The sequence below is a fragment of the Myxine glutinosa genome, chromosome 10 (assembly GCF_964187855.1).
Source record: "Myxine glutinosa chromosome 10, kmMyxGlut1.1, whole genome shotgun sequence".
In the NCBI taxonomy this organism is placed as follows: Eukaryota; Metazoa; Chordata; class Myxini; order Myxiniformes; family Myxinidae; genus Myxine; species Myxine glutinosa.
Window position 1 is genome coordinate 41,454,604 of NC_136270.1, and position 26,176 is coordinate 41,480,779.

A 26,176-nucleotide genomic window follows, 5' to 3' on the forward strand; every position below is an offset into this window, starting at 1 on the left:
TTACTGATCTACGTAATTCCGTCAGAACTATTTCAAAAACTGGTTCTATATGTTTACTCATTGTAATTATCTTAAGAAAATAATCTATTTTGCGGACAGCGTGCTTAAGTACAATTTATTAAATGAAACGGAAGTATACTGGCTATAAATAAAAATAAGTATCATAAACAATACGTCATCTGATTCTGCATGCGATTCGAAATTACTTCATCAATTTGTTTTCTTTTCCGTAATTTTCATCAGTAAGGACGTAACATTTATTTTTTACAATAATAAACTACAGTGCGACCGCCGAACGTGAACGCGCTCAGCGGTTGGGCGTTATACACCGCTCCATTTCCGTTGAGCAAACACCTCGACCGATTTTCGCTTATACACCGCTCGAAAACCTTCGTCGTACCGTGAGTTTATCTCGGTGAGAGCCCGACGACATAACCGTACCGACATTCGTTTCACAGCGCTGCTCACACAGCTCGTCTGACAGAATGTCAGCAAGTGCAGGAGGGTCACAGGAGAGTTAGCGAAAGGATCCGATTCGGCAATTGCGCGCAACGTCGTGGCCGCCATTTTCTCGCGTCGCCGGTGACGGAGTGGCGGTTTTCTACGCTTGGCGCGCTCAACCCGCAGCATTACATTTTTCAGCACGGGAATAACGACGCGATTCAATTATTTTTTTCCGACGATTTCGTCGGGCTGTTGAGTTTTTCGTGGTGTTTTATTTACCCTCCTCCCCGTAACCCCGTCCCACCCTCCCCGCCTCTGTTCGTCCGTGGTGCGGAGTGAGCGTGGATCGGTGAGTCCGGGAGCCTCACGGCCGGGTCTCCCTTCTCGTGCAGACATTGGGCGAATAGCGAGCAAATACGTGCGAGTGACCGTGCCCTTCAAGCTTTCGTCTGCGTCGCCGGGTCGAAGGGAGAAGGCGGAGGCGGCGAACGGGAGAATGAGCAACTGTGTAAGAGTGGAACAGCAAAATGAACAGCACGTCAGCGAGCCCGAGGAGATGGACATGGAAGGTGTGTCCACGGTCGCTTGTCTGCGTTTGTTTGCGTGTACGAGTGCTTTTCTTGTGCGTGTACGTCCGCGCCTCCAAACACGGCCCGTCCACGTGTGTGTCGCACGACGACCGATCGTGTCCATTTGCGCCATCTTCGCATGCATATTTGTCTGATTTCCTCGTACATGTCTGCATCCGAGTCTGAGTCCTCAGTATGAGGTGCACTGTCTGTCTCGGGGCCTGTGCTGTGCTTCGTGTCCCGTGCATGGTCCTGGTCGCCCCACTCCTCCGGCCTCCCCGACATGCAACACACCAACCCCATGACCCTGGTCGCTCCACCCCCACGACCCTCGTCGCTCCACCCCCACGATCCTCGTCGCTCCACCCCCACGACCCTCAGCGTTCCACCCCCACGACCCTCAGCGCTCCACCCCCACGACCCTCAGCGCTCCACCCCCACGACCCTCAGCGCTCCACCCCCACGACCCTCAGCGCTCCACCCCCACGACCCTCAGGCTCAGCGCTCCACCCCCACGACCTTCGTCGCTCCACCCCCACGACCCTCGTCGCTCCACCCCCACGACCCTCAGCGCTCCACCCCCACGACCCTCAGGCTCAGCGCTCCACCCCCACGATCCTCGTCGCTCCACCCCCACGACCCTCAGCGCTCCACCCCCACGACCCTCAGCGCTCCACCCCCACGACCCTCCGCGCTCCACCCCCACGATCCTCAGGCTCAGCGCTCCACCCCCACGACCCTCAGGCTCAGCGCTCCACCCCCACGACCCTCGTCGCTCCATCCCCACGACCCTCAGCGCTCCACTCCCACGACCCTCAGCGCTCCACTCCCACGACCCTCGGCGCTCCACCCCCACGACCCTCGGCGCTCCACCCCCACGACCCTCGGCGCTCCACCCCCACGGCCCTCGGCGCTCCACCCCCACGACCCTCGGCGCTCCACCCCCACGACCCTCGGCACTCCACCCCCACGACCCTCGGCACTCCACCCCCACGACCCTCGGCGCTCCACCCCCACGGCCCTCGGCGCTCCACCCCCACGACCCTCGGCACTCCACCCCCACGACCCTCGGCACTCCACCCCCACGACCCTCGGCACTCCACCCCACGACCCTCGGCACTCCACCCCCACGACCCTCGGCACTCCACCCCCACGACCCTCAGCGCTCCACCCCCACAACCCTCGGCACTCCACCCCCACGACCCTCAGCGCTCCACCCCCACGACACTCGGCGCTCCACCCCCACGATCATCGGCACTCCACCCCCACGACCCTCGGCACTCCACCCCCACGACCCTCGGCGCTCCACCCCCACGACCCTCAGCGCTCCACCCCCACGACACTCGGCGCTCCACCCCCACGATCATCGGCACTCCACCCCCACGACCCTCGTCGCTCCACCCCACAACCCTCGTCAACCCTCGTCGTTCCACCCCAATGACCCTCGTCGTTCCATCCCCACGAACCTCGTCACTCCACCCTCAAAGATGCCTCATCGCTCCACCCCCAACCCCTCTCATTGCTTCACCCCCAATCCCTCTCGTGGATCCACCCCAAACACTCCTCGTCACTCCTGACTTCCCTTTCACTTTCCACCACCTCCCCCCCCCCCCCCCCCCCACTCCCCACCCCAGCCGCTTTGCCCAATCTGGATGCTCTGCCAAATTAGGTAACAATGTAATTAAATGCTCTCCGAGTTGTATTTGACATTTCCTTTTCTTTTTACTGTGCTGTTTAGACTGTTATGTTGTGCATTTCATTGAATTACGTAGAAAATGAAAGTCTGAAGAAGTTGACCATGTTTCCAGGTGTGGTTAAGGGAAGTAGAAGAAGAGGTGGACCTTGTATGTGCTGGATGGATCAGGGTAAAGGCTTCAACCAAGTTGTCTTTGCCAGAGCTTCGGGAAGCAGTATGATGGGGATGTTTGGAGAAATCTGATCTGTGATCATGAATGTCACCAGAAATCGGACAAGTCTTGATGGAACTCGATAACTAGAATTCTTCTCAGTGGTTTTTGGTAAATCTTCTTTTTATTGCAGCGTACACAGAGGAGGTGATGTCACTAGACCATTGTGACCGTGGAGGAAATGTAGAAAAGAGGAGCAATTATTGCCTCGATGATTCCATATTTGAACGATTGGACAGCCACACTTGTTTGGCTTAATTTTTGTTTCAGCTTAAGATCCTGCATTTACCGTAACGTTCGCGCCGAGGAGTTTCATACTTCTTCTGGCGATGGACGTAGAACAGCACCACGGACACAGCTGGTATCCCATCGCAAAGTGTGGTGTCCACGGCCTCAAGTTGCTGTGAAAATTACCAGACGCGATCTTGCCTGAACGATCCTTAGCACACTTCTTATTGAAGCGCACCTCTTGATGCAAACGTCTTCTAAGAGTCATGAACAAAATGATCTGTGCACCACTGTGTTTTTCGCACAACCAAGGATTGCACTCTTTGTTTATGATCTTGGAAATTTGTTGGAGCATTACAAACGGAAATTTATTTCTCAAGTTCCAACATCTTGTTTACTGCAGACAGAATCAGGTCTAGTGTAAACCTCATGAATGGTCAGCGTGCGTTGTTTAGTTTCAGGTACTTCATTCAGGCGGAAGGTCGGTACTTCATTAGCGAGCAACGCCAAGTGACATTATTTAAAAGTAGCCTTTTTTTGACTTGGTCAAAAAAAAGTCCAAAGTTGTGGAAGTAAGTGGAAGATCAAAGTTGTTCCATAATGGCACTTCTGGATCTAGAAGGAACTGATATATCCCAGGCCAATGACTCGTGTCGGTCTGTTGTCTCGTGTCAACTCTTTCAAGTTGGCTTGTGGTGTAGATGTTTTTGGAGGCATTGGAAAGATTAGTTTCAGGACCTTGTTTAAATAGATGCCCGATTTGTCCAGAAATGGAATGCTTGGCGTACGTGGATTTTTGTTTCAAAGTTCCATGGTATTTTACCGTTTCCCAGCGGGTACACGTGTGCCACGGTGCATTGGGACTGTTGTTCGGCACAAATTGTTTTCAACCATTTTTAAGGGTAAGGTAATCTTAATTTATTTGTCAAAACAAATCGAAGATGTGGCATTTACCAATTCGGAGACGATGTGTGACATATAGTTTGCAGTAGATCTGAGATTGAATGATGTACAGCGTGGCCACAAAGTCCATATGCATAATCGTGTGTCCTCTGTTGCTTATTTGTTTTTCCAGGTACGGCTTCAGCATGACGGACACCAGTGAGTACATGATAGAAGAGAGACTGATTACTTGTGTTTGGGTTCACGACCACGCGTGAGAAGGAGCAAGTTTTGAAGATATAAGAACAAGATTTTTGCAGAGGTTCGATAAGCCAGCTCCTACGCGTGACATGATGCTGGCATGGGAGAAGAAGCCTTTTTCAACAGGGAGTGTCCTTGATTTGACTCGATTTCGAGCATGGCTCTTCTGCAGCAATTTCCCACCATTAAATCAAGACGAAGCATATTTTTTTCGGATGAGTGTGCTATTTACCTCAGCAATCGATCCAGGAATGTTTATTTTTGGTGCAAAGAAAATCCTCATATTTATGAGGAAATTGAACAGCATCCTCTTCATGTCATGATGTAGGCAGCAATTTCAGAAGATCACTTGATAGGGCCATATTTTTTTGATACAAGTGTCAATCACACTGCTTATTTGAAAATGCTTCAGACGTGGTTTGTTCCACAACTGCGTGAGAGAGGTCTCGAGGCAACAGCTATCCTGCAACAAGATGGTGCACCAGCACATGATGCTCTCGCAGTTAGAGAATATCTCGATGACAAATTCAGTGGACGATGGATTGGACCTGGATCTGAGATAGTGTGGCCTCCTCTAAGTCTGGATTTAACAACATGTGGAATCTCGCTCTGGGGCATTGTGAAAGAGGAAATTTCTCATCTCCGCCAAACAACAGTTTAAGACCTCAAAACAGCTGTCAGGGGCTGCTTTTATGATCTCCAACCTTCAACATGGAAGATGTCCAAAAGAACATGGAGAAAATTTCAAATTTGTGCGTAGAATGGAGGGGAGCATACAGATAAATTATAACTAAATTCAAACTGCGTGCAGAGGGACTTTGTGGCTACTCTGTATATTCATGTAGATCTGTGTTGACTGCACTTGCACTCACTGACCTGGACGAATTTCAATAGCCTCTCCCCTCTTTTCCAGAAAGGAGAGGCAAAATAATAGGTCACAAATGGGACTATTTCTCATTTTCCAATAAATGTTGCCTCGTCTTGTTTACTGCAGACAGACTTGCGTGGGGTGTAAACCTCGTGAATTGGTCAGCATGCCTCAAAACCTGCGAAGGTTGTTCTACAATGTTCAAGAAAAATCCTTTGTCAAAGAAGTGTTTAGAACGTGCTTTTCATCGTAGACCATTCTTTAGTCAGTGTCTTGTGTATGTCTTGCAGGTTGTGTGATTGTCACAATTTTGTGATTGATTGTAATCTTTCATGGGTTTCAGAAGGTGAAATGTTGTCTTCCCCCATGATTATGATCACGTTTCAAAGACCACCTGATGTTTTGCTTTTTTTTTTCTTTTTTTTTTAAATAACGAAAGTTTTATTTTAGTATTGCAACTAAACTCCTTGCAATCTGCAAGTGTCGTTTGTATATCGTACTATTATCTGGTATACCTTTGAAAATCTCGGTGAGGCCCTGCCTTTTCACTGCAGTTGCTCTGACTATCATTGGCATAAAGTCGATGCGCCTCAGCTTCCACTTTCTCTTGACTCATGATTGATTACCTCCGCCACAAAATGTGGATGGAGGTTATGTTTTCACCCCTGTCTGTCCGTTTGTGAACGAAATATGTCGAAAAGTTGTGGACAGATTGGGACGAAATTTGGCAGAGATGTAACGTGTGTGACAAGGACGAAAGGATTAGATTTTGGTGAAGATCCGGATTCGGATCCGGCTACTATAATTTTAAGTGATTCTTCACCATTGGGAGATCGGGCCAAAAGTGATACATAGCAGGATATCTCAAAAAGTTATGGACGGATTTGGACGAAACTTGTTGGACAGGTTGTGTGTGTGTGTGACTAGGAAGAATTTATTCAATTTTGGTGAAGATCTGGATAAGGATCCAGCTAGTATAATTTTTAAAGTGATTCTTCACCATTGAGTGATATGGCCAACCAGGCGGAGGTATGCTTTCGACTGAGTGCCGTTCTAGTTTGAATGAGTGTTTGTTTATATGGTGAAGATGAGATATTTGGGTTGTGGAAGCTGTGCTCCTGCTGTTTCTGCAACGGCATTGATTGGTCCTTTTCCAAAGTTGTAAGATTTTCATATATGGAGATTCAATGCTATCATGTACATAATAGATGGAATATATGATGGGAATAGAGTCTGTGATGGATGCTGTGAAGAGAAACAGTTTGAGATGGTTTGGTCATGTGTTGAGGAAGGATGAAAGTGACTGATTGAGAAGAGTGATGGAAATGAATGTCGAAGTAAGTAGAGGACGGGGAAGACCGAGAAAGACTTGGCTAAAGATGGTGGAAGAAGAAATGCGGGCAAGGGGGTTAACAAGGAGAGATGCAGAAAATAGGGCAAAATGGAGAAGATTGTCATGGGGACCGCAAGGTTAACCCCCGCTCTTGCAGGGAAAATGGCCTTAAAATGCCTGTTGTTGTTGTTGTTGTTGTTGTTGTATGTACATACCTCATGCATGTATAAGACTAGAAATGCTGAAAAAGAAGTACAGTGTCTTTATATTGAGTGGAGGTTTTATAAAGACGTTGTTTCGTGTGATCGCAGTTTTTTTGTTTGTTTTTTTTGCAGCAGGGGTTGATGAACCTCAAGTTGATGCTCCCATCCCTATCATCAATGGCAACTTAGTACCAGATGATAGTGATGCAATCAAAGACCAAGAGATGGAGGAAGGTGAGTTTGTTATTCACCTTTTATTAAGGACCCAATCCTTCCAGGATGGATACCTATTGTTTTTGTTTCGATGATTTATTATTTTTCTGTATGGCTTTTCACTGGTTGTTTTGCTTTTGAATTCAATTTCTCAGCAACTGTTGGTCCGATTGCGATTGACACAAAATTTTCACCTCAGTGTGCACCTACTCAAGTAGATTTTTCGATTGATCATTCTGACGTCATAAGTCACGTGGTACGGTTGCCATCTTGGAAAAACTGAAAAACTTTGGACCTCTTTATATAGTATATCCAAAACTACTCGACGGAAAAAAAAAAAATTGAAACATGTCTCATTGTAAAGAACTCTTTACAATGGTCCAATCAGTTTGAAATTTCTTGTACGTGATCTACGCAACAATTGTATAGGAGAATGTAAATTTTTGATGTCATCGGTCACATGGTCAGGCAGCCATATTGGATCAAAGAGAAAAAAAAAAAGCCCTTAAAAACAGAAGTTGGCTCGCACCAAGTTGCAAGCCAATACTTATAAAACAAAATGTGGCAATTTTTTTGTGCAAAAACACTAATAACAGCAAAAGTGGGACCAAGCTAATATTTGGTATCAGTGCGGCATTTCATATCAGTGCGGTTAATGTTGTGGAAAGCCACAGATCAGGTGATTGGTATAAAATTAGGTCATAGGCCTTGAATATCCCTTGGAGCACAATCAAGACAATCATTTAGCAGTGGAAGGTGTATGGTACTACCAAGTCCCTCCCTAGATCAGGTCGTCCCTCCTTACTGGATGACCAAGCGAGAAGGAAACTGATCAGAGAGGTCACCAAGAGGGTGATGGCAACTTTGAAAGAGCTACAGGCATTTATGGCAAAGACTTGTCACTGTGTGCATGTGACAACAATAATCCAAGCACTCCATAAGTCTGGCCTGTATGGTAGGGTGGCAAGAAGGAAGCCATTACTCAAAAAAGCCCACCTTGAGTCCTGTTTGAAGAATGCAGAAAAACCACTCGGAGATTCTGAAGCCATGTGGCAAAAAGCTTTTGTGGTCTGATGAAACCAAGATGGTACTTTTTGGCCTAAATGCAAAATGATACATTTGGCGCAAACCCAACACTCAACAACCAACAACAACACCCAACAACAACACCCAACAAACCCAACACAACACTTTTGGCGCAAACGGGACTCGACTGTTCGTGTTGAAATCCAGATGCCGAGAGAGATGTATATGCGGCCGTTCGTCACCAAAGCCAGCACCCAAGAGAGAACAACTGTGACTGCACGGCACCAATGTCCCAATGCAAGAGCTAAAATGTCCACGTCTGCTCGCCACTAAATCCAGGACCCAGAAGGCACGACTGCTCGTAATGTAGGCCAGCCCAGAGAGAGAGCCAGAGAGAGAGAGAGAGAGACAGACAGACAGACAGACAGACAGACAGACAGAGACAGAGACAGACAAAAAAGAAAGAAAACGAAAACACAACAAATGTGACCACTCTCATCAATGTCCCTGGCGCAAGATAATAAAATGTCAGGACTCAAGTCTTTTATTCTCAAGGCTCTGACGTCATCCGACGATCCCTGTGCATGCACCCATCAGCGGGTCCCTCTCATCGCTCGGCAATACCGGACCAATCACTACCCCTCGGGGCGTGGCCTTGCGAGCCTGCCTGCTTGATGTTGCGATGTGGCAGGTGGCGGCGCCAGCGTTATTGTGCAGTGTCTTGTTCCGGTTACTTTAATTTAATGTTTGTTTTAGGTGTGGAGTGCATGGTAGGTGTGTTTTACCTGGCCTACTATATTCCATTGCCTACCTCCCATAAACGTAACAACGTAACATAAACAACAACACAACAACATGCATTTTAAGGCCATTTTCCCTGCTAGAGCAGGGGTTAGCCTTGCGGTCCCCATGACAATCTTCTCCATCTTGCCCTATTTTCTGTATCTCTCCTTGTTAACCCCCTTGCCCGCATTTCTTCTTCCACCATCTTTAGCCAAGTCTTTCTCGGTCTTCCCCGTCCTCTACTTCCTTCTACATTCATTTCCATCACTCTTCTCAACCAGTCACTTTCATCCTTCCTCAACACATGACCAAACCATCTCAACCTGTTCCTCTTCACAGCATCAATCACAGGCTCTATTCCCATCATTTTTCGCAATTCATCATTTGTCTTCCTCTCTCTCAACGATACTCTGTACATCCATCGAACCATTCGCATTTCCACCCTTTCCAACCTTCGTTTCTACTCTACGTTCATTACCCATGTCTCGCTCCCATAAATCAAAACACTTCTCACACATGCAGCATACACCTTTCCCTTCAGCTTCAACGACACTCCCCTCCTCATCAGCACGCCACTCAGTTCCCAAAACTTCTTCCATGCACATCTCACTCTAGCAACCGTTGCCGAGTCTGATCCACCTTCTCCATTCAGCATGTCTCCGATGTAGCAAAATGTTTTCACACCTTCCAGCTTCACGCCGTCTCCAAGATCCAACTCAACATTTCCTCCAAGTGCAGCTCCCTCTGTGCACACCTTACATTTGAATGTAGCTGCCACACTGGTTAATGACCCTCTCAGACCTCTACATTTTTGATGAACCCACTCAGCGCACATTGTACATTGAATGGAGTTCACTCCGACACCCTTTCTGCACACAGCACAGGGCCACTTCCCAGTTCTTTCCACCTCACCACATGCTATACCACTTGCCATCACCTTCGCCTTTCCGATATTCACCTTCAGACCTTTTGTCTCCATACATTCCTTCCACTTGTTCATCTTTTCCTTCAGTCCATCCATACTTTCCGCAATCAACACCAGATCATCTGCATACAACAACTCCCACGGTAAACCCTCCTTTACGTTCTGAGCCAGCACCTCCATCACAGCTACAAATAGTAGTGGACTTAGTACCGACCCCTGATGCACTCCCACCTTCACCTCAAACTCACCACTGTTCCCGTCCTTCGTCCTTACAGCTGTGCGCGCTCTTTTGTACATTGCCATCACTATTCTGATCAACCATTCCTCCACTCCTAACTTCCTCATTGCCCATGTCAATACTTTGCGTGGAACCCTATCGAATGCTTTCTCCAGATCAACAAACCCAAGAAACAACTTCTTCCTCTTCTCCATGTACTTCTCCTGCAACTGCCTCACAATAAAAAGCGCGCACAACAAAATCACAACAACGTAACATAAACATAACGGTATTTTTATGTTGCTTTCAGAAGTATTAATATGTATAATTTTGTGTGCTCCTTCCATGTCCATCACATTTTATTCTAGAATGTAGCTCGAGCTGTTGCTGTCATATAATATTTAATTACTCAATGTCATATTGTCATACTTGTGATATTCCCCCTCTTTTAGCCTCTTCTATCACCAAAAGCATATCTACATCACTGATTAAATCCAGATTCTGTTTCGTCATTTTTAGCATGGCACTCCAAGCTAATCCGGGGGCTGTGTCGTAGTGGACGGGATCTAACCCATATGATTGTTTATTATGACAAACTGTTCTGAAGGTTTCAAAGACGTTGGCTAGTAGTAAGACGTCGGTTTTAAGATACAAATCATGATACTCGCCAAGGTTCTTTATGTTAAACGTTTTCCAAATATTTTGTGCTTGAGTATATTCTTTATCGGTTATATGACATTTATTTAACTTGTTATAGAAACATTCTTTAGGGGGAAGTTGTGTTTCTTTAAATCTCCCAAATGAATCTATGTAATCATATAGGTATATTCCCTTTTGTGATAAGAGTTCAATTTCTTTTTTAAAATCTGATATATACTCTGAAAGACACGGAAAGTTTTTAATATTTGATGCCAGGGTAGATAATGGACTTGCCATAAATTTAAATGAGTCAAGAAACCTGATGTTGGTCATATTATATATATCTTTACCTTTTTCTTTGTTAAATCCTATTTTTGTACGTATTGTTTTTGTGAATGAAATGTAATCCTGATCTGTGGTAGGAATTGCTGAAATGTTTCCATATGTTTTTGAAAGTTCCTTAATAAATAGATGTGTATCATAATGGGCGTTGTTGTGAAGAAAGACCGGAATGAAATTGGGGGTTTTATAATTAAGATTACATTCATTATGGACTCCTATATTGCCCAGTGAGATGACAATGGTCTCTAACCTTTGGTCCCCCAGTATTTTCCTTCCCATCAATTTTCTTCCCATAGATATGACAGATGCTATTTAGCTGCTTAAATTCTGTTTCTTCTGCTTTTGTTAGGGGGTTTATTGGTTAATCTCATTATCTTTCTTAAGCGTACACAGTCCTCTTCTAATCGTTTTATAAACTCAGAAGCCACATCTTCTCCTCTATAAAGTTCTTGTTTGTTGTATTTGTCGCCAACGGATGATTTAATATAATAACAAAACCCACAAGGAGTGTGTTTTTGATATTTATTCGTGGATGTTTCGTTTGGTTTTGAAGAAGTGTCGTTTATCTTTTCAAGAATACATTCAAAGTCGGCATATATCACGAAGGGGTGTTTTATAGTTTTATCGAAATCTTTGAATGATATGTTTGAACCTTCTGCCAGCATATTAATTACGGTGGCTTTATGTATGACACAGTATTGTAAGTGTTTCTCTAATCTTTCTTGACTATTACAGAAGTTGAGACATCGCTTACAGATGTATTTTTTAACCTCGTGTTTGTTTATTTGTGAAGAAACTAATCTTGATAAATTTTTGATGTAAGCATAATGTGAATTTTCTTCCAAATTATAATATAGAAGGTCAATATGAGTTTCATCATTTTTATAGTTATCAGAAGTTTGTAAAACCTGAACTTTGTTTTTATCCGTTAGACCACAAACATTAATAGATAGATTATTCATTTTCTCAAATTTAGGAATATCTTTCATGGACATTGGAAATGTCCATTAACATTTAACTCATTTTCATATTTCTCATAATGTGATACCCTTTGAACATGATGTTCAGCGGGATGTAAGCGTGCAAGAACAGACCATAGAAAACATTTCTGATCTTTGTTTTGAATATTAATAATTGCCGTTTTATTTTTTATAACTGTCGGCAATTCAATATAAGAAGAAGCTTTTAGGGGGTTTGATTTTAGAACATGTATATCGATGAAAAGTATTCTAGTAAATCCACTACCCACAAGCGAATGATCCACCTGTTCTTCTTGTTCTATAAGTTTATCATAAACGTCGTCGGTTAATAAGAACCCCCGGTGTGATGCGATAAAGTAAGGTTTTGTTCTCATATGGCGTTGTATAATAAGATCCCCTATTTCAGTATTTGGTTTTTTCAATTTCATTTTTACTCCCATATAAAATTGAAGGGGTTTAATCTCATCCAAAACATTCTTTATATAGCTTTCAACGGTGGGTTTGATTGTTTCAATCGCCTCAGCTATTGATTTTGGTTCTGGGGGTGGTAAATTAAAAATCCTTATTTTAATATGTCCCCTAAATGCCCCATCAGTGTCCTTAATAGTGTATCCCACCAACTTTATGTGTTTTTTTGATTTAAGATGAGCAGGAAAACTCCTCTTCAAGACTGACTTATCACAAACATGGTAATATTTTGTTTCTCGTTCGGGTGGAGCTATCATAATATGTAAAAGTTTGAGTGTATGTTTTTGGGATTTACGATGTCTTTTACGTCCACTTTTATAATCACGTTTACAAACATCGCAATACCATGTTTTTGGTTTTTCTTGTTGAAGTGGAGCCATCATCTGTGAAAGTTTGGCTTTGTGTTTGTTGGATTGAAGGTGTTGTTTATAATTGTTTTTATAATCGCGATCAGAAACATTACAATATGTTGTGACCTGCTTTTTATATGTCCTCATATTGTACATTTTATATAAGAGAAAGTTCTTTAAACTAAAAATCACTTTTTCCCACAACAAAAAATGAATAAAATTAAAATGTTGGTGTAAATGTCCACCCCAATGTGTTAAATAAGTTATGACAAATCTTATCATGAAATTGTTTACACTCAATTGTTTTTAAACCAGTAAAATCTTCAAGATTACATTTATGATTATGTTTATACAATAACTGAAATAATAAATATTGTATATTCAGAATTTTTTTTCTATCTAGTGAGTAGAGGAAAAATGTTGTTCCTGGACCACCCTCATTTCTCCATTCACTTACATGTAAATTTTCATCTCTCCCTCACTTTTCTTCATTTCCCCTTAACACCTCTATTCCCACCCCCCCCCCCCCCCCCCTGGGTCTTATGAACCGTTTACTCCTAATATCATTGATTTATTGTTGTTCAGTCTCTAAACCACTCAAACATCGATCCTACAAATATTTGTTTATGCGTAGGAAATAATTTAATTCTCCTACAACTCCCTTCACCATCTAATATATTAACAAAGAAGATGTTTGAGTTTGGTTCTTTATCAAGATATTTTAACTGAGCTAAGATAAAATGGTAAACCTCCCTCAATGTTCTTGTTTGAGCACCTCCAGTGCCACACGCCATTTTTAAATTAAAGTATATATTTTCCTGACAACCATCAAAATTTTCCGTGCACTCAAAAATATTTCCATATTTTTCACCCAACTCACCGGTATTTAAATTAATTCTCTTATTTGTTTTGTGAACTTTTTTACCAGTTGCCTTTTCAATTATACCTATTTGATATTTTTCACATTCGTTATGTTTTCCATTTATATACCAAGGTTGGTTTCTTCTCCACTCTTTGGTTTGGTTGATACTTGGTTCTATCATTTATATGATCATAAAAAAGGTGGCGGTAGCCCCTTAAAATCCCCAACCCCATTATCTTATCAGTTATATATATCTTATCACTTATATATATCTTATCACTTGTATCTTATCACTTATATATATCTTATCACTTATATATATATATATATATATATACATATCTTATCACATATATATATATCTTATCACTTATATATTTTAACACTTATAACCATAAGGGAGACTATCAATTCCATTTTCTAAAATAAACCTCTTATCATCAAAAGCTGCTTTCTTATTTATCTCTTCTGAATATAATTGATGTTTATAACTTCTTATTGAATTAATCTTTCTAAACTCTTCTTTCTTTGTTTTTAATTTTAATAATTAAAATAAACTCTATAATAATTTTTTAAGTTTATTGTTTCTTAAATAACATTTTTCTTTACACCTTTTAACTTCTTATCAGTCTTTTCAATGTTATTCACAATGTATTTATAAGCATAGGCCTTTGACCTCAATCCCACAAATTCACTCATAACATTTCCTCCTAATTCATCCTTGAACTTTCCAATCACCTTTTTATTTTTAGAAGAGAACAACTCACTCTCTGGACTATAATTACTAGTATCATAGATATTAATGTCCTCTTTCATGTCTGAATAAACATCATCAGTATTAATTTTCAAAATAAATCGATCTGTATCCATATAAAGTAGATTAACATCATTTGATATTTCTTCCTTAAGTTATTGTAAAAGTAATCATACATTAATGACTTTGATAAATCAAGAATTGATGTTCCAATATAAATAGGTTTGTCCATTTCAATACTCTCTTTAACCAAATGGATCGCACAAAAGTTCTCAGTAAAGACCTCAGCTCTAGTAAAACTCGGTCTATTAATTAATTTTGATGCTTGTTCCCAAGATGTTGCTAGTCTGATATTTTGTCTTTTCCTCACATTCTCCATAGTCTTACCAAAGACCACATTATTCAGCAATTTATAAAAGTCTTTCTCAAAATCTGTTTTTGAATCTGTTCTTCTTTGTGTATTAAAATCAATGTACTCCTTTAGCCAACGACTTTGATTGAACTTTAGAACCCTATGGATCTTCTCTACTCTTAGACCTTTTGATAAATATTGTCGCAAATTTCTTTGGTGTAGAACATAATTTTTCTTGTTATATAATGTAGTAAGTAATTTTTCTGTTGATTCACCTTTTATATCAAACGATTGTTGATAATCACTCAACCATTCTTTCTTTAGACTTTCTTTCTCACAAGCCAATGGAAGATCTTTATGTTTATTATGAAGTTCTTCGGGATATTTAAAATCGACCTCAAAATAATAACCGACCTTTGAATCATCCAATTCTTTTTGTGTAGAGATACATACATCTTGTAAAACCTTTTTGTAGTCTTTTTCCTTTACCCATCTAAGTTTTCCATAAGGAAGAGCCTGAGACATTGCCCAGCCATACAGGTTGTTCGCATCATAGTACATCAAGTAAGAACTCTCTTTCGTTGAATCATAATTCGGAAAAATATTTGTTATTTGCCTTTGCGTATCTGCTCGAGCATACTTGTGAAATTCCACCTCTTTTTGCCTTTTCAATCATCAAAAGCATATCAACATCGGTTATCAAATCCAAAGCTTGTTTTGTCATTTTCAACATCACACTCTAAGCCAATCCAGGCGCTGTGTAATAGTGAACAGGATCCAATCCATATCCAGCTTGACAAACAGATCTAAAAACCTCAAACACATCAGCCAATAAAAGCACATCAGTTTTGAGATACAAATCATGATACTCACCAAGATTCTTGATGTTATATTTTTCCCAAACATTTTGTGCGTGTGTATAATCTTTATCAGATATATGACTGTTGTTTAATTTGTTATAGAAATTTTATTTTGAAGGAAGTTGTGTTTCATTGAATCTCTCAAATGAGTCCATATAATCATAGGGGTAAATTCCCTTTTGTGTTAGTAAATCTTTGTCTGAAAAATACTCAGAAAGACATGGGAACTCTTTTAGATTTTGAACCAAGTTAGCCAATGGACTTGCCATGAATTTAAATGTATCAAGAAATCTGATATGAGTTATAGGAGATGTATGAATTGTTTTTGTGAATGAAATGTATTTCTGATCCGTGTTTGGAATTGCTGAAATGTCTCCAAATGTCTTTGAAAGTTCATTAATAAATAGATGCGTATCATAATGAGCGTTGTTATGAAGAAAGACAGGAATGAAAGAGGGGAGTTTATCATTAATATTACAACTTTGATGAGCCAGACCTCTATATTTACCAGTGAGATGACAATGATCTCTAACTTTTAGGCCTTCACCAATTTTCTCCTCACAAATATGACAGACATTGTTTTTTCTAAATTTCCTTTACTCTTCACTCGTCAAGGACATTGGTTTATTGGTTTCTCTCATTATCTTGGTTAATCGAACACAGTCTTTTTCTAGTCGTTTCACAAACTCCTCTGGGGCATTTGAGCCTCTATACTCCTCTAACTTGTTATATTCATCACCAACGGATGATTTGATATAATAACAAAAACCACAAGGAGTATGTTTTTGATATTTATTTGTGTATGATTCTTTTGGATCTGGAGAAGCAGTATCTATTTTTTCTAGAATACTTTCAAAATCAGCATATATTACAAACGGATGTTTGATCGTTTTCTTTTCATCTTTGAATGAGATATTTGAGCCTTGTTTAGGCATATTGATTACCGTTGATTTATGATCACCACAATAATTTGAATGTTTATCTAATCTTTGTTGTGAATTGAAGAAGTTAAGACAACGCATACAAATATATATTTTATTTGTTCTTTTACATACTTGTGGTTTTATTAATTTTGTAATATCTTTGATGTATGTATAATGTGAATTTTCCTCTGAATGAAAATATAGAAGATTCATTTGAGTTTGATCTTTTTTATAATTTTCAGAAAGTTTTAAAACCAGAACGTTGTTTGTTTCTGTTAGACCATAAACATTAACTGATAAATTATTCATCTATCTATAATTCCAGTAATCTCTGTCTGTACGTTTGTACGTTTGTACGTTTGTCTGTGACCGCTGTTTCTCGACAACCACGGGTCCGATATACTTTTAACTTGCCAGGTATATTGCTGGGGACCCGAGGATGTGCCTTTTCAAGGTTTCATATTAATCGGACAATTACTTACCGAGCTATGTCCAAAAAACGATTCAACCAATCAGAGAGCAGCGAACGATCGCGTGTGCCGAACGTGGCGGGCACACTCTGCCTCGGATGGCACATTTGAGAGCGTATTCATTTATTTCACGTTTGCAAACTATGTTGGCGTTAAACTATGTTTTACAACTAATAAAAACGAATTTGCGATTCATTCGCTTTCCTGCGCGTTTGTGCACGCGATGGCGATTTCTTTACCAAACTCCGGAAGCCGTTCGCTTTGGACCAAACCATTGCATGTAAATAGAGGGGGGGGATTGTCACCACTCGCAAGCCGTTCGCTTTGGACCAAACCATTTCATGTAAATAGAGGGGGGGGATATAATTTTAGATATAGATATAGTACGGGCATGCCCTAGTCTTTTCAAATTTAGGAATATCATTTCATGTCATTGGAAAATTTAGATCTTTTGTATTCAACGTATTCTCATATTTTTTATAATGAGATACTCTTTCAACATGACTATCTTGTGGATGTAGATGTGCTAGAATAGACCAGAGAAAACATTTATTGTCTTTATTTTTGACATTGATAACTGCTTTTCTATTTTTGATAACACGAGGTAAATCAATGTAAGAAGAAGCTTTTCGAGGATTTGATTTAAGAATATGAATGTAAATGAAAATAATTTTTCCTATATTGAATCCACTTCCTACGATTGAATTATCCACATCTTGCCCTTGTTTAATAAGTTCATCATAGACTCCCGTTGTTTTAAAATCTTGATATGATGATATAAAGTATGGCTCAGTTGTCGTGTATGGTGTATCTATAACTCCTCCATCTTTTGACATTTCTAATTTTACTCCCATATAAAATTTAAGTGGTTTCATTTCTTTTAGTGTTTTTTCAATCAACGTTTGAACAGCAGGTTTGACTATTTCTACAGCATCAACTATAGACTTTGGTTCGGGAGGTTTGAAGTTAAAGACTCTTATTTTAATATGTCCTTTGAAAGCGCCATCAGAGTTTTTAGTTGTGATAAAATTTGATAAATGTAGATTTGTGTTAAGATGTATTTCGAAGCCTTTCTTGAGGATATTTTTTATTACAGACAGAACAGTGTTTTGTTTCCTTCTGAATAGGAGCTAGTAGGTGAAGTAGATTAAATGTGTGTTTGTTAGTTTTAAGGTGTCTTTTGTATTGTCTATATTCTTGCTCACAAACGTCGCAATACGTTGCTTTGATCATATTTATATCGTAAAATTGTGCTTAAAACAAAGTGCCTTTTTTAGAGGCTTTTTAGAGATGAAACTGTGCTTAAAACAAAACACCTTTTACAGGTATAGAAGAAAGTGTGCTTAAGTAAAGTGCCTTTTTACAGGCTTTTTAGAGATGAAACTGTGCTTAAAGTAAAACGCCTTTTTCAGAGGCTTTTATAGATGTAAGTATACTTAAAACAAAACACCTTTTTAATCACTAAATTCAACACTAAAATCATCATCATCAATATCATCTAAGTTCAATGAGAACACAGTATCATTTGTGTACACTGAATTATCATCACTAAAATCACTATCACTATCACTCATTGATTCACTATCACATCAATAAAGCTACTCTCATAACTATCACTTGTGTATAGACTCTATTAGTATCATAACTATCACTCGAGTTCAATGAGTACACTGAATCACTATCACTCAATGAATCACTATCATTTGAGTTTAATGTAATAGTAAATTCTTCACTGCTGTATTGACTCATATTTAATTAGTAGAAAAAACGTTTCCATCTATATCAATATACTTTCTTTCATTGACGGATTCAATCACTACATTTTTAATATCAAAACTTATCTTAAAATAATCTGTAATTATCACAGAACGAAATGACATTTCACCAGAAATATTAACATCATTAATTTTACTTAGATCTACACACTTTGGATTATTAAAGAAAATACAAATTTCTCCACGTGTATTGTTGATGGTCTTATCATTTATTTTAAAAGCCCTACTCATATCGCGTCCGATCACTTTTTCAAGCTTTGAATAAATTGCCGGGAGTAGAGGAGAAACCTTTGTTAGATATACTTTAATAGATGTCTTTCCAGGCATAGTTAGAGCTCTTCCTTTAAATGAAATAGAGGGGCTCATGTTATTTTCCATAGCGGGTTTTATCCAATAATTTCCATATTTATCTTTATTCAATTTAACATCTTTGACATATTTTTCTGCTGGTACCGAAGTAGAGATTGATTGAAATTTGTCTTTTGTGTTTTGAAACATTGTATTTATTAGCTAAAAAAACTTGCGTTTAATTTAAGTAAAAATTTACTGTTTAAATATGATAAGTCCTGAAGGATATTTAGAATTTCCAGACTCTCCATATGATAAATTAGAGAATTGTCTGGCTTGTGATAGAGTGGGATTTAATACAGAGTCAAAAGCACAAAATCAATGTTTATTCTGTGATTATCTTTTAATTAATGATAATAAAAAATGTAAAAAAATATATAACTCTTTTAAATTAGAACCAAAAATGAATTACTTTACAAGATTAATAAGAGAGATGAATGTTAAGCATTATGATGATAATACACCATTTCTTACAAGGGAAGAGACTATTTGTATTGAGGAAATGTATAAGGGTTTAATGATATTTATTATTCAAAATAATTTTAATGGAAATGTTAATACCAGATACTGTATAAATAAAATAATAGATTATTTTGAAATTAAACCTAAACTCAGGATAAAATATAGAGTTTCTAAAAAAGTTCAAAAAAAGTTAAGATCTCCTTTTTTCAAAATATATAAATGAATGATTTTTTACCCGTTTGGGAAAATAAGATAAAATTTAATAACCATAAAAATCTTCCAAATTCATTGAGATGTCTAATAGTTGGTTCAAGCGGATGTGGAAAAACCTGTTTGCTTTTAAAGATGCTCCTTAGTCCTAATTTTTTAGATTATGATAATTTAATAATTTTTACGAAGTCAAGTTTTCAACCTGAGTATCAACTACTCTCACAGGGTTTTAATGCGGGTCTTAAAAAGGAAGACATTATCGGTTTATTTAAACTTCAAAACAAACTAAATGATTATAATATTGAAGATATAATACAATTATTTTGTGATACACAGAAATCAAAACCGAAACCAAAACCCATAACTTGTATTCTCAGTGATAATACGGATGATATACCTTCACCTTAAGATTTAGATAAATCAAAAAATAATCTTGTTATCTTTGATGATTGTGTTAATGAGAGAAACCAAACAGTAATGGATAGCTACTATACAAGAGGGAGACATTCTTCTTGTAATTGTATTTATCTTAGTCAGTCATATTTTCAACTCCTTTGGCGCTCAATAAGAAACAATGCCAATACTTTTATTTTATTTAAGTTCAATTCAATATATACAAATAATTTTTGGAGAGATAATTGTTCCACATTATGTAGTAATAATGAATTTGAAAATTATATGAAACACACGATTGGAAAATATAAATATATTGTTGTGGAACAAGATGAGATATTAAAGGATGTATTTTTATTTTAAAGATAATTACATATATAAATGACAACAATTATTATTAATCTTGTGGGTAAATCTGCTTCTGGAAAGAACTTTCATAAATCTAAACTCTTGAATAGTAAAAATGAAAAGATTGTAAGTTTTTTTTTAAAACACCCTATGATTCGTTTTGTAGGTACTACAACCAGAGCAATGCGACCAGGAGAAGTAGAAGGTGAAGATTATTACTACATTTCAATGGAGGAACATATGCGATTGAGGAACGAAGGTCAAATATTTGAGGAGGTCTCTCTTGGTTCTACAAAATATTCACATTGTAAGAGTGAGTTAAATAAAGTAAAACCTAACGGTCTTGGGATTTTAGAAACTAATCCTGAAGGAATGAGACAAATTATTAAACATTTGCGTGGTGATGGAGTTAAGATTTTATCATTCGGTTTTGATATCGATGAGGAGACTCAACGCAAACGTATGAAAAGCAGAGATACAAGTATTAGTGAAGAAGAAATAACAACTCGTATTAATACTCATAAAGAATTTGATGAAATATTTAAAGAAAAGGATTTATTTCAACACATTTACTATAATGACGAAGAAAAGGAAAATTTTCCCATTGACCTTTACAATTCATTAAATGATATTTTTCAATAAATAAATACAGAAGATGAATACCGAAGAAAGAGCAAGAAAATTTAAGGAGCATCAAGAGTTGGTGTCAAAAGTTGTAAAGCAACAGGAAGACATAAAGAAGAAAAGGAGACAGAAACTGACAGGTGAAGATGCGTTTGAAAGAAAACAAGAGAAATTTTTTAAACCACTTTAAAAAACTCAACAAATGATATCACCTACAGTTCCCACGATATCATTTACTCCGAAAAAACTTCAAATGCTCAAAGATTTTAGTCAAATGACAGAGCAAGAACTTGGAGAATTAGAATATGATGATGAAGGATTATTTAGGCAACTTGAGGAGGTAAATCAACTTCCCAATTATATTGTGGAAGCTCTTCAAAACAATGAATATTGGGCGGATTCAAAAACCAGAGCAGGTCTCATTCCAACAGAAGAACCAGCACAGTTCTATCTTGTGAAAGAAAAGGTATTGATATTTAATGATAAATTGGTGTTCTTAAGTTCTGCTCAACCAAATGTTGAATTAACTCCAAGATTAATGTTTCTTCTAACAAAAGATGGAAAACGAGCAACAAGTAATAGGCTTAATTCACCTTATTTTGAGGAACCGCTTGATATGGAAAATGCGGAAGATAGGGTATATATTGATTTACTAAACTCACTTGATTATGGAGTTTCTGTTGCTAGTAAAAGTAAGAAGAATGAGAAGGAGAAACATATTATGATGCTTTAAGTAAGCTTGGTTCGCATGTTAGCTTTCTTCCAAATGCCCCATCACAATTAGTTAATAGGCTATTATTGTTGTTAGGTAGTAAGAAGGCTGGAAACAACAATTGTTTTAATGAAGCCTCAGCCATTTTAGATCAGTTGATGAACATGAAAATAATTAATAAATGTCAATACAAAGATATTTTGTTACATATTAAATAAGAATGAGAAGCACAATTCTTCGTTTTAATTTCACAACGAGTGATTACACAGCTTCATTCCCTTACCCTCTACAACGTAACCCCACAAAAGAATATGAGGCTTCTTTGTTGTCATTGGAGATTTACAATGCCCTTTTTAATATCACAGAGAAAAACAACAAGTTTAGTTATAATCCAGGAAGTGGATATAAAACTATAACCGTTTCACCCGGAGCTTACGAGATTTCTCAAATATCTTCTGAAGTCTCTCGCCTTATGAAAGAACAAGGTGATGAACCAAAAAATATTGTAATAGATATTCAAAAACACACTTCAAAATCAACTATGAAACTTAAAAATAATTATAAAGTTGATTTCACGATTGAAAATTCGTTCAGAGAGCTATTGGGTTTCTCTTCAAAAAAGATTGAAACTAACGGGTCGTTTTACAGTGATAATGTCATTCAAATATCCTCCGGTATATATTCAGTATTAATTCCGTGTGATTTGATTGATGGTGCTTATAACGATGGAATAAGAACAAATACAATATTTTCATTCAGTGCATACTCAACCCCGATTGGTTATAAATTTAATATGGAACCAAAAAGTCTTGTCTATTTACCTGTGCCAGGAAAAACCATATGCAGAGTAAATTTTAGGATAACCGATCAAGATAATCGTATGATCTCCTTTAATGAAGGAATTATATCCATCAGAATTCACCGACGTGAAGTTTTTCAATAAATAAATAATGGTTATTGTGAGGAAACACGAGTTTGGAAAATATAAAATAATTACAGGGGATGGGATGTTCCTTTCACCATACTATAAGGGTGAAGGTATGTTTCTTGGTAGAGGATACTATAAACTGAAGAGACAATGGGGTGTGGGGCATCAATTTAGAAATAAAGGAGATGGGATAATTGATACTCTAATGGGTATTGGTTCAACCATTCTTAAACATAAAGACCTAATTGGTTCAACTGCTTCTGCCATGGGCTCAGTTGTGGGTGCTATAAAGAGTATAAAAGATGCTCAAAAGGAGTCTCATAAATTACAATCAATCAAAGAAATTAAAAAAGGTAAAACTCAACTATCTTCACAAGAACGACAAAAAATCATGAAAATACTTGGGTCAGGGTTTCAACGATTTTAATGCTATATAAATACAAGTATGGAAGCGATTGATAGTATCTATGATTTGGATGATACGATTATCATTTCAAACTCCACTAAAAAGGAAGACTATTTTAAGGTAAATGCTATAACAGGAACAGACTGGAATTCAAACGGAACAACAAGTTTTGAAATAAATAATCAACAAACTTACTTGAATCTAGCTGATAGTTTCTTGCTGTGTAAATTTAAATTCACTAAGGCTGCGAATAATACTAATGCTACACTCGTAAATGATTTCTTCTGGAAAATGTTTGATAGTGTCCGCCTGTTTATTGGAACACAAGAGGTTGAAGCGATTGATTATGTCTCTGCTACATCTGAAATGATGAAATTTACACTATATTCGTTTAGTGATAGAATGGGTAAGGGAGCTGTTGAAGGTTTTATTCCTGATATGTCAACGGGAACAAATGCTAACCCTGGTTATCGTCAAAGGAAGGCAATGTATAATGACGAAACAAAAGCAGAGAATAGTTTTACCGTAGCAGTACCTCTTAAAGGTATATTTGGATTTTGTGATTATGATAAAGTTTTGTATGGGCTTAAAATTAGATTTCAACTTCAAAGGAATGATGATGTAAATAGGTTGCTTTTTGGGGTTGAAAATGCTTTTGGTGAAAAGAATAAATTTTTTATTAATGATTTGTGTTGGTATATTAGTGAATATACAGTACTCCTAATCTTAAAACGGAAGAGATGTTGAATAGAAGACTGAACTCAAAGACCCCGCTAAATGTATCATGCCTTAAAAGAAGATGTCAACACGTTAAACTGGAACACACTACCTACACTTGGAATTTGGGTGTTCTTCAAGGAAAGCCACGATACCTATGGCTCATTTTATAAACAGATCTGGCTATGTCATCGAGGGAATTTTTGTTGCTGCTGGTAGTTTTTAATAATGATTTTGACTATCAGAAGATTCTTGGTCAGGCAGTTATCATTGCATGCTGAGAAACCTTTCCCTCGATTACATCACACAGGTGACATCATGAATGAACATCACGATTTTAGGGGCGGGACTCCACTACCAGCTAAAAACTACCAGCAGCAACAAAAATTCCCTCGATGACGTAGCCAGTCACATGAGCAATCAAATCGCCGTTTTTTGGGTGGCGGGGGCCAATCAAGTGATATTTATTCAAAAAAAAGGACGATGAAGTGTTAAGTGAAGCAATATCTATTAATTAAACCAAACATGATTTTCTGTCTGTGGCCCTTTAATTACTAGTAAAAAAAAATAAAAAATCATAAGCCACACCCACACAGACCACACCCACACAAACCATGCCCACACAGACCACGCCCACACAGACCACGCCCACACAGACAACGCCCACACATACCACACCCACACAGACCACACCCATCATCCCCCACCCTTCTGTGTGCCCCCACCTTTTTTTTTTTCTTCTTTTTTTTGTATACTGAATCGAGGCTCGTGAAAGAGCTAACATTTACTTCACAAACAAATCAACCAGACAAACAAAATATATAAAAAGAGGGAGCAGAAGACAAGATGGGGAGAGAAGGGGAAGCACACAAACACAACATTTGAGAGCAGGGAGATGTGTGGAAGGGAGAGGGCTTGGGGGGAGGAGGTGTGGGAAGGGGGGGGGGGGAGGGAGAAGTATAAAACACAATGACACCAAGGACTTCCAGGACAGCAGTTGGTATTTCAAAAAAGTGGAATTGGGGTGAAATTAGCGGGGGTAGAAAAGATCAAGGTTTTGGATGGGGGAAGATAAGAGAAGGTGGTGAACAGCTGTTTTAAAGACCTGGAGGGTGGAGTGGGATTGAAGAGAGTGAGGGAGTTTGTTCCAGAGGCAGGAGAAAAGAGGAATGAAGGAGTGAAGGTGAGCAGAGAGTCTTGATTTTGGCAGTTTAACCCTAAGAGGGTTGCAGGCAGATCTTGTGCGACCTGTAGGAATATTTGCGGGACAGAGCCCAGAGAGAGCTGGGGGGGCAAGGCCAGAGAGGAGTCGGTAGAAGACGGAAAGACCACCAACCTGCCTGCGGTGAGTGAGTGAGAGGCCCTTGGAGTTAGCTTCATCGCGGGAGATTCCAATGATTCTGAATGCTTTGGTTTCAACAGCGTGAAGACGAGCTAGGTGTGAGGCGGGAGCACCAGCCCAGAGGGGAGAGCAGTATTCCATTGAGCTGCGGATGAAAGCCTTGTATGTGGTGAGGAGCTCAGGTGTGCCAAGGAAGGACTTCGCACGACGGAGGATGCCCAGTCGGCGACTGGCTTTGGAGGCCAGATTTGAAATGTGGTTTTCCCAGGAAAGATCATGGCAGATCGTGAGACCCAAAAGCTTGAGTGACAGAACTTCTTGGAGAGGATTATTCAGAAAGTGGATGGGAGGGTTGTCCAGTCGGTCTTTTCGGAGAGACATCGTAAGAGTGTGAGATTTGTCAGGATTGAAAGACATGTTCCACTTGTTTGCCCAGTCTGTGATTTTGTCCAGGTCTTTAGAGAGTGAGGAGGCTGCAGACTGTCAATCTGAGGGATGAAGAATGGAGTGACAGAGAGTAGAGTCATCAGCAAAGAGAGAGAGAGGATTTTCAAGAGAGTCAGAGAGATCATTGATGAAGACCAGAAAAAGCACAGGGCCCAGAACACTGCCTTGGGGAACTCCAGCCTGAACAGGAAGAGGAGATGAGAGAAACCCATTCAAGGCCACACGTTGACTACGACTAGAGAGGAAGTCCGCCAGCCATGCGTGGAGATTTCCCTGGATACCAAAAGAGGAGAGTTTGGTGAGCAGAGCGGGGTGCCAGACCGTATCGAAGGCACATGATATGTCAAGGGAGACTGCTCTAATTTCCTGTTTGGCATTGAGGACCTCCATCTATTGTTGATGGAGATCCTCAATGCCAAACAGGAAATTAGAGCAGTCTTGATCCTTGATCCTCCACCCCCCTCATCCCACCCCCACTTTCCCCACACACACAAGGGGAGTGGAGGGGTGGGATGAGGGGGGTGGAGGATCGTTGGCAGGGGCGCACTTCCCCCTTCTTTTTTCCTTTATTCTCTTTTTATAATTAAGAATTAAATCATTGTAGG

General features: G+C 39.2%; 1 protein-coding gene across 6 annotated transcripts in view; it reads left to right on the top strand.

Moving 5' to 3' along the window:
* The first annotated feature begins 532 nt into the window (after positions 1 to 532).
* USP7 (ubiquitin specific peptidase 7) overlaps positions 533 to 26,176 on the top strand; it is a 240,151-nt gene continuing 214,507 nt past the window's right edge. For 4 of the 6 annotated variants that reach the window (XM_068127513.2, XM_068127517.2, XM_068127516.2 and 1 more), the window contains exons 1-2: positions 533 to 1,013; positions 6,828 to 6,929. In XM_068127513.2, coding sequence (XP_067983614.1) covers positions 941 to 1,013; positions 6,828 to 6,929 — 175 coding nt within the window. In that variant the 5' untranslated portion in view covers positions 533 to 940. The remainder of the gene's footprint in view (positions 1,014 to 6,827; positions 6,930 to 26,176) is intronic. The other 2 variants (XM_068127514.2, XM_078785583.1) reach the window with 1 other exon arrangement.